The 13677-nt window shown below is 50.0% G+C and overlaps 1 protein-coding gene across 9 annotated transcripts in view; it reads left to right on the top strand.

The window, feature by feature from the left end:
* The window catches only part of Sufu (SUFU negative regulator of hedgehog signaling), a 113469-nt gene that overhangs the window by 77544 nt on the left and 22248 nt on the right, over positions 1-13677 (top strand). For 6 of the 9 annotated variants that reach the window (XR_003483680.2, XM_027407123.2, XM_027407126.2 and 3 more), the window contains 2 exons: positions 633-789; positions 2322-2433. Coding sequence is in view for 8 of the 9 variants with exons in the window: in XM_027407123.2 (XP_027262924.1) it covers positions 633-789; positions 2322-2433 (269 nt within the window). In the remaining variant the exon portion in view is untranslated. The remainder of the gene's footprint in view (positions 1-632; positions 790-2321; positions 2434-13677) is intronic. The other 3 variants (XM_027407127.2, XM_027407122.2, XM_027407125.2) reach the window with 1 other exon arrangement.

Below are 13677 nucleotides of genomic sequence, written 5' to 3'. Positions count from 1 at the left end.
GGGTCTCTGGGGGAAGTGTACAACAGTCACTGCCCTCCAGACCCCCATCTCAGCCTCAGAAGTAGAAAAGGACCCTATCCAAAACCCTTTGCCAAAGTTAGCTGGCACCTATGGACAGAGAGCACGTCTGCTCTGGAACGATGGCCCCCTCTAGCTGTTATAATGAGGAACTGCAGGTATGGGTTCCCAAGTCCCGGCAGGCAGGCTCACACCCTAACTCCTGTAGGTAGGTGGGCAATGGCCATTGTTGGATCAGGAAGAGGGGAAGACTTCATGCCTTTCCTGAGAAAAGCAGATCATATCTCAGCTAATCAGCTCTGAGGGCTCTCAGGACTAGAAGAGCCACAAAGGCCGTGGTAATGGGGGTTGATGGGAAGGAAGCATCCATGGTGCCTTCATTTCTCCTGGCTTCCCTTAATCCCGTTCCCCAGAGGAGTCCAGGGGCTGGCAGAAGCCACTGTGCATAGAGTCAGAGAACAAGGTCAAAGAGACCCTGGTCTTACAGCAGCTGTCCACACTCAGCGTCTACACAGCCAACACTAGAAGAATAGTGGCTGGGTGGGTGGGTGGGTGGTGGTATCCTTGGGCCACCAGTTCTCTGAGGGAACTCTGACTCTTTGGTTCTTTTCAAGCAGGAGAGAGTTGACAAAGGCATCGAGACAGATGGTTCTAACCTGAGCGGTGTCAGTGCCAAGTGTGCCTGGGATGACCTCAGCCGACCTCCCGAGGACGATGAGGATAGCCGGAGCATCTGCATCGGCACACAGCCCCGGAGGCTCTCTGGCAAAGGTTGGGGCCTTCCCCTGCCTTCCCCCCTTGCCTTTCAGGCTCCCTGGACAAATCTTTAACCAAACAGTCCACTCTGGTTTATTTTCTGACAAATGAATTTTTCCAGTGGGTTGAACATATGAGCTAATTTGGCCTGTTTGTAGCTGTTATCTGTGTGTGTTTCGAACACATCCGTGGGAACTGTGTGTATACCCTGCCCCTTGGAATCTGAGGCCATGTATGTTCGTGAGAGCCATGGAACAGTTAACAGAAAAAGTCCACAGTCCACCTGAAGACATGACAGCAAATGTCCACTGCCCACAGCACTGACACCGATCCTGGCTCCTCCTAACGGCCATGTCAAGCCAAGCCTGTGGATCTCTCTCCTTGGGCCTGCCTAGGCTTTTAATGAGAGTGGCCTGAGTGTGAGCCCCCGCACTGCCCTACATTGTAGTTCAAGAGGCGGTGGCATGGCGCCCTGTTGCCACTGCCTCCGGGGAAGATCTTGGACAAGGAGGATGTGGCTCTCCTGTTGGACGCTCCCCATGCTGGTTTTGGCTACAAAAGCACTTGTGGTTTTTTGCTAAGGCTGTCCCTAGCTAATGCCAAAGGAAAAGCAGCCATTTACATCCATGTATGCGGGAGATTTTTGTCTCCTTCCTTTCTTAGTTCTTCTGTCTTCTAATGCCTATTGAAGAATGAGATGCCTTCATCCCTGAGTGAAATACCTGACTTTGATTGCTTTTGAGACAGGGTCTCATGTAGCCTAGGCTGGCCTCCAACTTACTATGTAGCCAAGGATGGCCTTGAATTCCTGCTCCTCCTGCTTCCCACCTCCACGGTGTTGGGTTTCCAGAAGGACTACACTGGTTTTCTTTTTTTTTTTCTTTCTTTCTTTTTGGTGCTGGGGGTAGAAGCTAAGCACAGACCCTGCCATGGAGCTGTACCTGCACACTCCACGCCATGTGTGAGGATGCTCATAGAAAGATTTCTGAAAGGACAACTTAAACTCTTCTTTGCTGCAGGAGTCAGAGGAGTTCACACCCGGTTTCTTTTGACAAAGGGTAACTTAAGGAGATGTTGGCAATCTTGTCCACAGCTGCAGTCATCATTGCTATTTTATTTATTGTTTGTTTATTTTTCAGACAAGCTCTTTCTCTCTGTGTGGCATAGGCTGGCTTCTAATTTCCTGCCTCAAACTCCCTAGTGCTGGGAGTGTAGCCATGCACCGCCATGCCCAGCACTGTTGTTTTTAGCTTTTCTTTTTATAAATTCGTTTAACAATAGCAGGTCACATAGCAGAGATGGTGGTATCTTTCCCCCTAGTACTACCAGCCCACCTTTTCTTTTCTTCCTTTGTTAGGTAGGGATCTTATTGTGTGTAGCCCAGGCGAGTGAGTCTCAAACTTGTCAAACTCCTCTCTCAGCCACCTAGAGCGAGGATTACTGGTGTCACCAGCATACTGTTGTCCTAGGCTCTAGAAGAGGCTGGGAGGAAGGGTTGCTGAGAGTCCAGAGGGTCACCAGGCAACAATGGGGCTCTATCATTGCAGACACAGAGCAGATCCGGGAGACCCTGAGACGAGGGCTCGAGATCAACAGCAAACCTGTCCTTCCACCAATCAACCCTCAGCGACAGAATGGCCTCACCCATGATCGGCCCCCGTAAGTGTTGTGTTGCAGGGCTAGGACAAGAGGATGGTATTTTTCCTGAGGGGTCAAACCTGGGGATTGCATGAGAGAGAACAATGCACATGGCTCTAGCTGAAGGGACCCAGGGTCTCTGGGTTTAAGGGCAGCTCCGGTCCAGGGCACAAAGACCTGTGGATTGTAGGAAAGGACCTCAAAGGGGACTCTGCAGACCGTGAGTATAAACAGCAGTAAATATTTACATGGGCTGTGTAACAGAAGAGAGCCCAGGTCAGGGCAAATCTGACTGGGGGCCTCTCAGCCTTGTGGGAGCCCATTGTGCTCAGCCGGTCCCTCCTTATCTCCCCCTCCGTCAGAGTTGCCCTTCCTTCCTTCCTGGAGCCTGGGCTCTGGCTGATAGCTGCAACCCCAGGGACCTCCTTGTCTGGCTGGCCCTGTACTGCATGCCTGCTGCTGAGGCCCTTCTTCCTGCCTGCCTTTCCTGGGGCCCACAGAAGGGAAGGGAAGTCCTTAGCAGGCCTCTGCTGCCTGTCTCAGGGTCCCGTAGTCCTTGGGAGAAAGCAGCCAACCCCAGGAGACAGATCTGCCTCCTGCCCACCTCTTCCTCTGTTAGGAGGCTGGTGGAGAACAAGGCCAGAGTTGGAAGCCCTTCTCATCTGGCCTGGATGCCTAGGTGCAGAGCCCCTCACAGCAGGAACCTTGCCTGCTCGTGAGGAAATTGTTGGGCCTTAGGTGAAAACGGAGCTGGGCTAATCCTGCAGGACTAGGGTGATCCGCCTGTCTTCTAAGAAGTGGTTACTGTAAGCTTGCTTTGTGGCAACCTCAAGCCCTGGGGTCATCTGGGATGCACAGGCCTTCCTTTGGGGGAACATGAATGAAACAGTGAACTGTTCATGGCGCGTGCAGTTGGACTGCACCTACAATTTGTTGGAAATGACCACAGCTTTGGAGTCAGGCTCTAGTTGGTGATCCATGGTCCCCGGAAAGATGAGTGACAACATTCTGCAGGAAAACGCGTCACCATCTGAAGTGGGCCGCATGTCTTCAAGAGAGAGCTTCAGGGATGGGCCCTAGAACGGAACCTAGCATGGGAAACTGCCCAAGGGACTGAGGTAGGGGGGCCTGGATGCTTAACACCAAGGATGCATCTTGGGAGCAAATTATGGTGTCAAGAGGGTGACTCTGGGCACTTCGCTCCATTGCGGCTTACGTAGTGCCCCCGCCAACCAGAAGCTAGAATTGAGCTCTCTCTATCGGCATGGAGAGGCTTCCATTGCCACCCAGCACCCCTTTGCTGCAAGCCAGTGGCTTTCTTAGGTCATTGGGTTTTGCTGTGGCAGTAGCAGATGGCCAAGCTGTGTCATCTGGAAGCTTTCCAAAAGCTGCAGTCTGGACCCTGACCCAGGGCTGTACTCCTCCCTGGCACCGGTGGCAGGCCTGAAGTTCTAGTGGGCTTGTAGCCTTGAGTAGTTTGCCAGAAATGTGCCCCTTGCTGCCCCACTTTGACCTGAGACACGCCTGATATCGTCCTCCCTTTCTTGTTTATATGTCTGACTATTGCTCCCCTAGACACTGCAAGGGGCGCACACCAGACTCTCAGTTCCTGTAGACACCACAGCTGGGCAGTAAGACCATGGAGCTGGGCACTGGCAGAAGGCTGTCCCCTTTGCCCCCACTCTTTGCCCTCCATTGGCTGTTATGCAGGGATGGGTGAGAAGAAACCAGAGGTGTGAGCCCTCTGGAGTCTTCTGCCCTCCCTGCAGCTCCAGTACCCAGTCAGGTCCCCAAAGAGCTGAAGCCTGGCATCTGGAGGGGTCAGAACCTCTCCCGAGGTTCTTGGTCCTGGTTACCAGTTTGTTAACAAGCAGTCGAGCAATGGTCTACTAAGACTGTTCTGCGGCTTGCTCTCAGCTCTCCCGGAGCCTCGTTCTGTTGTCTCAGGCTCGACAATGGCCAGCTCAGAGGAGATTAGCAAGCACCATTGTAATATCTGTGCTGCCCACTCTGGGACCTGACCTCATTTCAGACTCACCATAAAGATGGTGACAGAGAAAGCCAATCCCAAATGTGCTGGCACCAGTACTTGTCCTTCTCCCACGGGAGAGCTGCCATCACAGCAGGGGCCCTATTTTGTCTGCCTGTCCAGTTTCCCCTTGGTCAGGACTTTGGTCTGGGCAGCTCGGATGCGTGGGTCTTTGTGGGTCTGGATGTGATCTAGGAGGTTACAGAGATGGATCAGCTTAGAACAGCTGATGAGGCCTGGGCATCAGCGACTGGGTCTGCCCTACTTGGGGAACTGGGCCCTTGCTAATTTCATGCATCCATAACAGCCAACAGTTCATACCAACATCAATTTAATTCATCCTCATAGCACTGTATGAAGTAAATAATCTTGTATATTTTCCTTTTCCAGAAGAAACACTTGAGATATAGGGAGCTGATAAGTAGTTTAAGGCCATCTCAACAGCTGTGGGCTTCCTTGCCCTGTGCTCAGGGACCCTCTGAGGACCTGCAGGCCATGCCTCTGAGATAATAATGATCTCACCTGGGGAACTCGTGTAACTAGCTGGTTGTAGCATGACTAGGGACAAGCTCTCACATGACCCTGAGGACAAGCTGGGCCCGTGTTAGAAGATGACTGGGTTTATTTAACTGTAAGGAGGACCTCTCATTAGCCCTGGTGATTCTAGAAATAATGAGCTCTGTCATTACTGGCTCGTTTATAGCAGAATTACTTTCTGAAACAGGCCTTGTTTTCAGAAACAAACATAACCCTATCTCAGGCTCTTCTCCCACCTCAGGAGCAGGGGACTTCTTTCTTTCTGAAGGCCCCAGCTCCTGCTTCCCAGAAGGCTGCCCCTCTGGGTAACCTGTTCTCCCACCCATGGCCGCCAGCCCTCCTCCCACTGCTTCCTGGAAGGAGCACCCTGGGCCCTCTTTGGGGCGTCTTCAGCATTTCACAACGCTTGCATTCCAGCCATGAAATTTGTATCTGCCTTTTCCCAAGATGATCAGTTGAGAAAAGCCTCCTTGGGCTTGCCGGCGCCTCCCTTCCCACTGCCTGCTCGGGTGAGTTTGGGAAGCAGCCCTTTGTGCCACATGAGACAGCCTGGCCTAGAGCTGTGCCTGCCAGCACTGGTTGGGATCCAGGGTGGGAGTCACTGGACGGCCTCTCTATCTGAGGTCCCTGGTCAGCCAGACTCTGGCATTAGCTCCCAGCCTCTCCATTGTGATGGTGGCAGGCGGGCATGTGTGGTCAAGTGTATGCATGGGACGGTCTGTTTCTGTAAACTTCCTCCAGTGCCCTGTGCCTCACTTAGCTGGTGACTCACTCACTGAGGAGGGGGTTCCACAAGAACCCTCTGGGTCTTGCATCTTCTCAAAGAGGGGCAGGCATCATGTGTGTTCATGGGTGTGTTGGAGAAAGAGGGCTCTTGGGTAGTCAGGGGGGCCTCTCAAAGGCAAACGTAACGTTACTGCTCAGCCAGGTCCCTATTGGTCTAGACTAGCAACAGAAGTTTATACGGGTGCTCCCTCCTCCCCTTAGTTTCCCAGAGAGTGGTGGCTTCATAGCATGAATTCTCATGCTGTGACAGTCCATCTGTAAGGTTCCCAGAAACACAGACCCAGGCATGTACACATCTCTCCCTCCCTTTCTTCTTTCTCTTCTTTCTTTCTGCTTAAGATGGAGTCTGTCTCTGTAGCCCAGGTTGGCATGGAACTCACAGTAGCCAATAGCCCAGGCCTCCTGTGTAGTGGGATTACAGGTAAAAGCTGTAAAAGTCTCTGCTCTCATTTGTTTGGCCTTGGGACAGGGTGACTTTGCTGCCTCTGACTCCCATTTTGAGTAGTTTGTGACCTAGCTGGGGAGTCCTTTAGAGAAAACTGTTTTGTTTTGCTCAGCCTATGGGGCCTGTGAAGTATAATTAGCTCTCTGGTTTTCATCTGCCTTGCCAGTGGATTTGGGTGAAGGAAGGTGAGTTACCTCCCAGGAAGGGTAGCTGTGGTGCCACTTTGCACATAGGACAGATTTAGATGACCCTGCTGTCAGGGTTGTGTGTTAGGGCAGTAGACAGCCTGGAGCCACTCTGTCACGGTGGCTTCACTCACAGTTCCCATACTGGCAGAGTACAGCCTTTTGCACTGGAGACCAAGCCCAGAAAGAAAGAATCCTGCTCTCAGGGCCTCCACCAGGCTCCCAAGAGCTGACAGTAGGAAACACCAGAGCCTCTCTGCTCACTGCTTTCTGGACCAGAGTCTTTCTTCTGAGTCCCTTATGTGAACTAGGTTGTCATGCTAAATGTCTATAGCCATTCTCAGAAAACACTCGAAAGGGTAAAGGGCACAGGTCCCCCAAATCTGACACGGGTCAACTTATGTTTTGACTCCCGTCTTTGGTCTACTTCTCCAAAGAGACAAAGCTGTGGCCATTATTCAAGGTTCCTGGCTGGTGCCTTGAATCGAGGTGCACACCCTGCACCCCTCTCTCTAGTTGCACAATCAAAAGTATTTTTATCCTCCATCCTTGACCCTCTGTGTCACCCAACCCTTCAGCGTGAGTTGTTTCTGCAGGGAAGGGAAAAGGAAGGTTCAAAGGGGAGAGGTGAAGAAAGGAAATGACTCAGGGTCTCGGGCTAGAGCAGGCTCACCTAAGATCACAGGGGTCCTAGTCTTACCTCCCAGGCCAGAGGGGTCAGACTAGGATGGAGTTGCAGGTACCCATAGCTGTTGATGGGTGGTTATAGAGTCTTCCAGCGCTCAGTGCCACTGTCACAGTCTCGTCCTGTCTGCCTCTGCACTGCCGTCTCTCCTCCATGCTCCGTATGTGGGGTGGCCTCTCTAATTGTCACCTTTCACCGTGTGCTTGTTGGTGCTTCCCAACAATACTGGGTGGTCTTGTATTGCTGATCTCATCCTATCAGGAAACTTGTCAGCGTGACTGTGACCCACAACCCTGTGCTTCCCTCTGCCTCACGCCCTTTCCCAATCCTGCCCTGAAGGGAGACTGACAAGTGGCTCTTTCTCTGAGAATTCAGAGCATCAGCAATCAGAAAGCAATAGGAATAATCTCCCAGGCAAAAAGCGAAGCCAGAGGTGGGGCTGTGCTCTGCCAGCCAATTGTACTTCACTCCTGATTTGTTGCCAAGACTGATGTCCTGCTTCCAGGTGTCCCCAAGGAGAAGGTCTCGAGTCATGTGGCCAGTGCAGACGTCATGACTGTCACAGGACGAGGACTGTGGCTAACAGGAATTTCAACTGCTTGGTTCTTCTTCTTCCCTCCCTCCCCCATTGCCATGGATAGAAACTTGCTGGTGCTCCATGAATGTGGAGAAGTCAAGACCTTTTCAGACTGGGGAGAAACACAGATTAGGTTCTGCCACCGGCAGTGTGGGCAGGGTGACTGAGTGTGTGCCGTAACCCACCCAGGACTGGGAATCAGGAGTCTCATCTTGACTCTGGAAGGAAAGGGTGTGCTAGGATATGTGAAAAGCCGCCTTGTACAGTGAGAGATATAAATATAGAACGTGTTATTTAGACAGGTGGTAAAGACTAAGTGAATGGAAGAATTAGGTCCATTTCTGAATTGCTAAGGTCTTTGTGCAAAGATCAAGTATAAAGCATTCCATACACCAGCAGAACCCTGGGCTGGACAGTTAGTTCTTGAGGCTGAGTAGGTAGTTATTACCTGTCACCTGTGTGGGGCTTCTGCTGGCCCCACTTCACATGTTAGAATGTTCTTGCCCAGGTTTTATAAGTAGCGAGTCAAGCCAGGGCATGGAAGTTCCAGGACATAGGGTTACATAGAGAGACCCTGTCTCAAAAAACTAATAAACAATTATCAGGCGGTGGTGGCACACACCTTTAATCCCAGCACGCAGGAGGCAGAGGCAAGAGGATCTCTGAGTTTGAGGCCATCCTGGTCTACAGAGCAAGTTCCAGGGCAGCCAGGGCTGTTACATAAAAAACCTTGTCTAGAAAAACCCCAAAATAAATGAGTGTAATAACAATACTAATGAGATAGTTCAGCAAGTAAGGCCTGATTTCCTGAGTTGGATCCCTGGGATCCACACAGTAGAAGGAGAGAACTGACTCCTACAAGTTGTCCTCTGATCAACATACATGCTGTGGTTTGTGTATGCCTATACATATATAACACATACAGAAATGTAGAGGGCTGGAGGAATGGCTCAGTGGTTAAGATCATGTGTTACTCTTGTAGAAAACCTAGGTTTGTTTCTCAGCCCCACATGGTGACTCACAACCCTCTGTTACTCTAATTCTAGGGGATCTGATGCTCCCATCTGGTCTCTGCTGGCGCCAGGCACGCACGGGGCTCACAGACATCCATCCCTGCAGGCAAAACACCTGTACACATAGAATTAGATAAATAATAACAGTAAATGTGATGTCAGTGTCTTAAAGAATTGTAAAATTTCAAAAGAAAAAGAGTCTGTGAATTGAAGGCCAGACTGGTCTACAGACAGAGCTCTAGGACAGCTGGGGCTACACAGAGAAACCCTGTCTCAAAAAAACCAAAGGGAGGAAAAAGAAAAAATAATGATTTAGCAAGTAAAACAGAAAATGTGAAAAAGCATAATAACTGATAATCTGAAAATCTGCATATGAATACAGAGTGAAGGAGGGAGGCATTTTACTTGCCCTGGAAACCCTTGAAGGTACAGGCAAGTGGAAAGCATTTGAAGGGGTTAACATACTAAACCACCAAGTGAAATCTACCAGCTAATGTAGCCCCTCACTGTGAGCGGGGATGACAGGTGAGGTGTGAGGGGCTCGCTCTTAGTTTGCTTTCTTTTGCTAAGCAATGACTTGGGTTGGGAAGGGTTTGTTTCATCTTGCACTTGGATGTCACAATCCGTCACTGCGGGAGTCTGGACACAGGTCAAGGCAGAGACATGCAGGGGTGCTGCTCATCAGCTTGCCCTCCACCGAGGCTTGTTCAGCCTGCTTTCTCATACAACCCTGGACCCTCCCACATCCCCATCAATCATTAATTAAGAAAATGCCCACAGGCCAATCTGAGGGAGGCATTTTCTCAGTTGAGAGTCCAGCCTCTTCCCAGATGACTCTAGCTTGTGTCAAGTTGACAAAAACAAACCTAACTTAACCAGCATGGGCTCCAACATGAGGAGGCAGCCGGAGTCAGGACCGAGCTGCAGATGAGCACCCAGATGACAGTGTGCAGCAAGAACAGAAGGCAAGTGACAAGAAGACAGAGTCCAAGGCCAGCCTGGTCTGCAGAGAGAGTTCCAGAACAGCCAGGCTACACAGAGAAACCCTGTCTTAGAAAAAGAAAGGAAGGAAGGAAGGAAAGGAAAGGAAAGGAAAGGAAAGGAAGAGAAAGGAGTCTGGGGCCCTGGCCCAGCAGTTAAGAGCTCATAAATACATAAGCACTAAGCCAGTTGAGCTGGGGAGTATAGCACCTGACTAGCATAAGTTAGTTGGCAAGACCCTGGGTTCCATCTCTAGCATCACAGAAATAGAATTATTAAATCCAAAGAACATACAGAATTGTGTGAGGGAGGAGGGAAGGAGCCTGGTCTCTCTTCTCCCTGCTTCTCTTCTCTACAGGGAACTGCGCACCCTAGGCTGCTTTCTTGCTTCTGGCTGGTCAAAGTAGACTTCATGGTTTGGCCGTGAGAATTGTTGATGTAGTCAATCATGGGAGCATTTACTGTAGTCCACACCAAGGTACCAGGGAATTACTTTAGGAAGAAGAGAGTGGGATGGAAGAAAGCTCAAAGCTCCGCTTCCGTGGTGGGGAATCCATAGATTAGGCCTGAATAAGAAATTCTGGCTGCCAGGCAATGGTGGTGTGCACACCTTTAATCCCAGTGCTGGGGAGGCCAGCCTGGTCTACAGAGTGAGTTCCAGGACAGCCAGGGCTACACACAGAAACTGAGGCTCAAAAAACGAAAGGAGGGAAGGAAGGAAGAAGGAAAGGAAAGAAAAGGAAAGGAAAGAAGGAAAGGAGAGATGCTGGCTATGAAGTCTAGACAAATGGCTCTCTGGTTAAGAGCACTGGCTGCTCCTCCAGAGGCTCCAGGTTCAATTTCCAGCACCCTCATAGTGACTCACAACTGTTTATAACTCCAGTCCCAGGGGATCTGGTGCCTTCCTCTGGCACTATACACACATGGTGCACAGTTAGCCAAACCCTTTTCACATAAAATAAAAAAATAAAATGTCAAAAAATTTTCTGAGCTCTGGTGGCACATGCCTTTAATCCTAGTACTTGGTAGGTAGAGGCAGGCGGATCTACTGAGTGAGCTCCAGGACAGCCAGGGTTACACAAAGAAACCCTGTCTCAGGGGAAAAAAAAAAGCAACAAGAGAAATGCTGGCAATTAAAAATAAAGTATATAGGTGGCTCTTGCCTTTAATCCCAGCACTCTGGAGGCAGAGGCAGGCCTGTGAGTTCAAGGCCACCCTGGTCTATAGAGAGAGTTCCAGGACAACCCCAAAGCAGTACAGAGGAACCTTGTCTCGAAAAACAAAAAACAAAAAAAAACATAGGATACCGTATTGTGAGGCAGGTGATCTCTGTGACTTTGAGACCAGCTTAGTCTTAATAGCAAGCTCCAGGCCAGCGAGGGTTACATAGACAGTGAGACCTTGTCTCGTGTGTGTGTGTGTGTGTGTGTGTGTGTGTGTGTGTGTGTGTGTGTGTGTGTGGTGTGAGAGAGAGAGAGAGAGAGAGAGAGAGAGAGAGAGAGAGAGAGAGATGAAATGGCTCAGCAAATAAAGGTGCTTACTCATGAGTTCAGTCCACAGAGCCCACATGGTAGACTGAGAGAACTGACTACTAGAAGTTGTCCTCTGACCCCCTTATGTGGGCACACACATACAACAGATAAATAAATGTAATTAGAATATCGGGGTAGGCAATGGGCCAGTCAGTAAAGTGCTTACCAATGACTCTGAGGACCTGCATTCGGATTCCTGGCCCTCATGTAAGAACCTGGCAGAGCACAACCCCGGAGAAGCTAGGTAACAAAGAGGACCCTAAGATCTCCAGAGTAAATTGGGAGTGGGGGTGGGGTGGGGAAAAATGTATACCTCAATACACAAATTACAAAAAATAAACTAAAAAGAGAGAGAAAGAGAGAGAGAGAGAGAGAGAGCCAGGTGGAGTACATGTCTGCAACTCCAGCACCGGGCAGCAGAGGCCGGTGGAGCTGCTGCCTGTCTACTGTAGCCATGTCTCTGAGCTGCAGATTCAATGAAAGACCCAGTCTCAAAACTTAAGGTGAACTGAGTCCCATCTATGGGGGTCCACATGTTGGGGAAAGGGAGCCAACTGTTGGAAGTTGTCTTCTGACCTCCACCGCACTTTGTGACTCCTGCACACATGTGTACATGTGTGTACACACACTCCAATAAAAATGTAAGGCATTTTTAAAAATTAGGCCAAGTGTGGTAGGATGGACACACCTTTAATTACAGCCCATGGGAAGCCGAGGCAGGTCAGCCTTCTATACATAGTGAGTTCAAGGACCTCCAGGACTGTATAGCAAGACCTTGTCAGATAAAATCAAAAGGTGGAAGTGGCTGGAAAGATGGTCAGTGGTTAAGATCCCACTCTGCTCTTCCAGAGGACCCAAGTTCAGTTCCCAGCACCCATGTTGGAAGGCTCACAGCACTGCATAGCTCTAGCTCTAGAGGCTTGATGCCCTCTTCTGGCCTCAGGCACTTGCACCCGTGTGCATATTATACCCACTCACACAGTTGTAAATAAAATAAATCTTAAAAAAAGAGTCATGCTTCACACACCTTTACTTCCAGAGGCAGCCCTTCTAGCCAAATCAGCAAGCTCTGGGTTCAGTGAGAGAGGTATCTCAAAAATAAGACTAATGAATAGCGATGACCTCTGACCTGCCTACATGTACATGCACTCAAAACACACATCAAGGAATAGCCAGGCATGGAAGCTCATGCCTGTGACCCTAGCACTGGGAGGGGGAGACTAATGTAGGTAGGTGACAGAGTCAAGGAAGAATCAGAAGAATCCGCCGTGTGGGCTCTGGCAGCACAGACACTGAAATTGGAAGACACAAGAAGCAGCTAAGGATGAGTGCTGTCTCTGAGCGGAACCTGAAGTACTGCAGTTGGTAGTGGGCCTTGTAGGACCATTTGGCACATACCTGAAATCAGCAGCTGCAGCAGGAAACCAGGAGAGGTTAACCAAGGTGATTATGAGTTCAAGGCCTGTGGGCTACAGTGGTGAGTCCCATCTCAAAAAGAAAAAAAAAAAGAAAAGAAAAGAAAAAAAACTAAACCAAAAGAAAAAAAGAAATACTGTTATGTGAGCTGTTAACAGCTTACCCTGCCCTTGGAAAGTCTTATGCCCCATGCCTGGGTAAAACACACTATACTTGCTAGGTCTGGTGGCACAAGCCTTTAATCCTGGCACCTGGGATTAAAGAGACCAAAAGAAGAAAAGAAAAAGAAACAACAAACAACACTGTCCTGAAAGGCAAGCCCGAGGAAACGTCAGCTTCCCTGGCGTCTACATGAGCTGGAGGTGAACAGCGGAGAACACGCTGATTGTCCCTTAAGAGCATGTGCTAGGGAGTGAGGGACTCAGTGTGGATCGGACCTACTCTTAACCTTTGAGAAGTGTGATGAGGTGCAGCTGGCATGGCCTTAGAAGGAAGCAGCTGGGCAGGGCAGCTCTCAGGAGGGAAAACCCGGAGCCCTGTTAGAGTGGCACCTGGCCTCCGGTCCCCAGAGGGCATCCCCGCTGCCTCAGGGGATTTTGATGTTTGTGGAAAGGGAGTTCTTGTCAGAGGTTGGAAAATGCTGGCTTACAAAAAATGAAACCAGTTCATTTTCCCTCTGTAGTCCTCAGTCCAAAATGCCAGCATAATGTGAATCGCCAATCTGAGAGGCCCTACCTATTTTTCTAGAAGCAGCTCTTAAGATAAAATTCTTGAGAAGCATGGCCTTGTATTCCAGGGATTTGGCTCTTTTAAGAGCTCAGGGAAGCCTGGTGTAGTGGCACAGTTCTATATCCCAGAGCCTGAGAGGTAGAGGCAGGAGGATTGCAAATTTGAGGCCAGCCTAGGCTGCATGGGTAGTCTACATAATCGGACTTTGTTTAATAAAGTCAGGGAGTGAGGGGAATTGTGTATGAGAGGGAGAGGGAGGGAGATGAGAGAGAGTGTGTGTAGAGGCTAGAGCTAGACATTGAGCGTCGTTCCCTGTATCCCTCTCTGACTTACTGTTTGGGGCAGGATCT

This window comes from Cricetulus griseus, chromosome 3, assembly GCF_003668045.3.
Source record: "Cricetulus griseus strain 17A/GY chromosome 3, alternate assembly CriGri-PICRH-1.0, whole genome shotgun sequence".
Lineage (NCBI taxonomy): Eukaryota > Metazoa > Chordata > Mammalia > Rodentia > Cricetidae > Cricetulus > Cricetulus griseus.
This window is presented reverse-complemented; position numbering and strand designations above follow the sequence as displayed.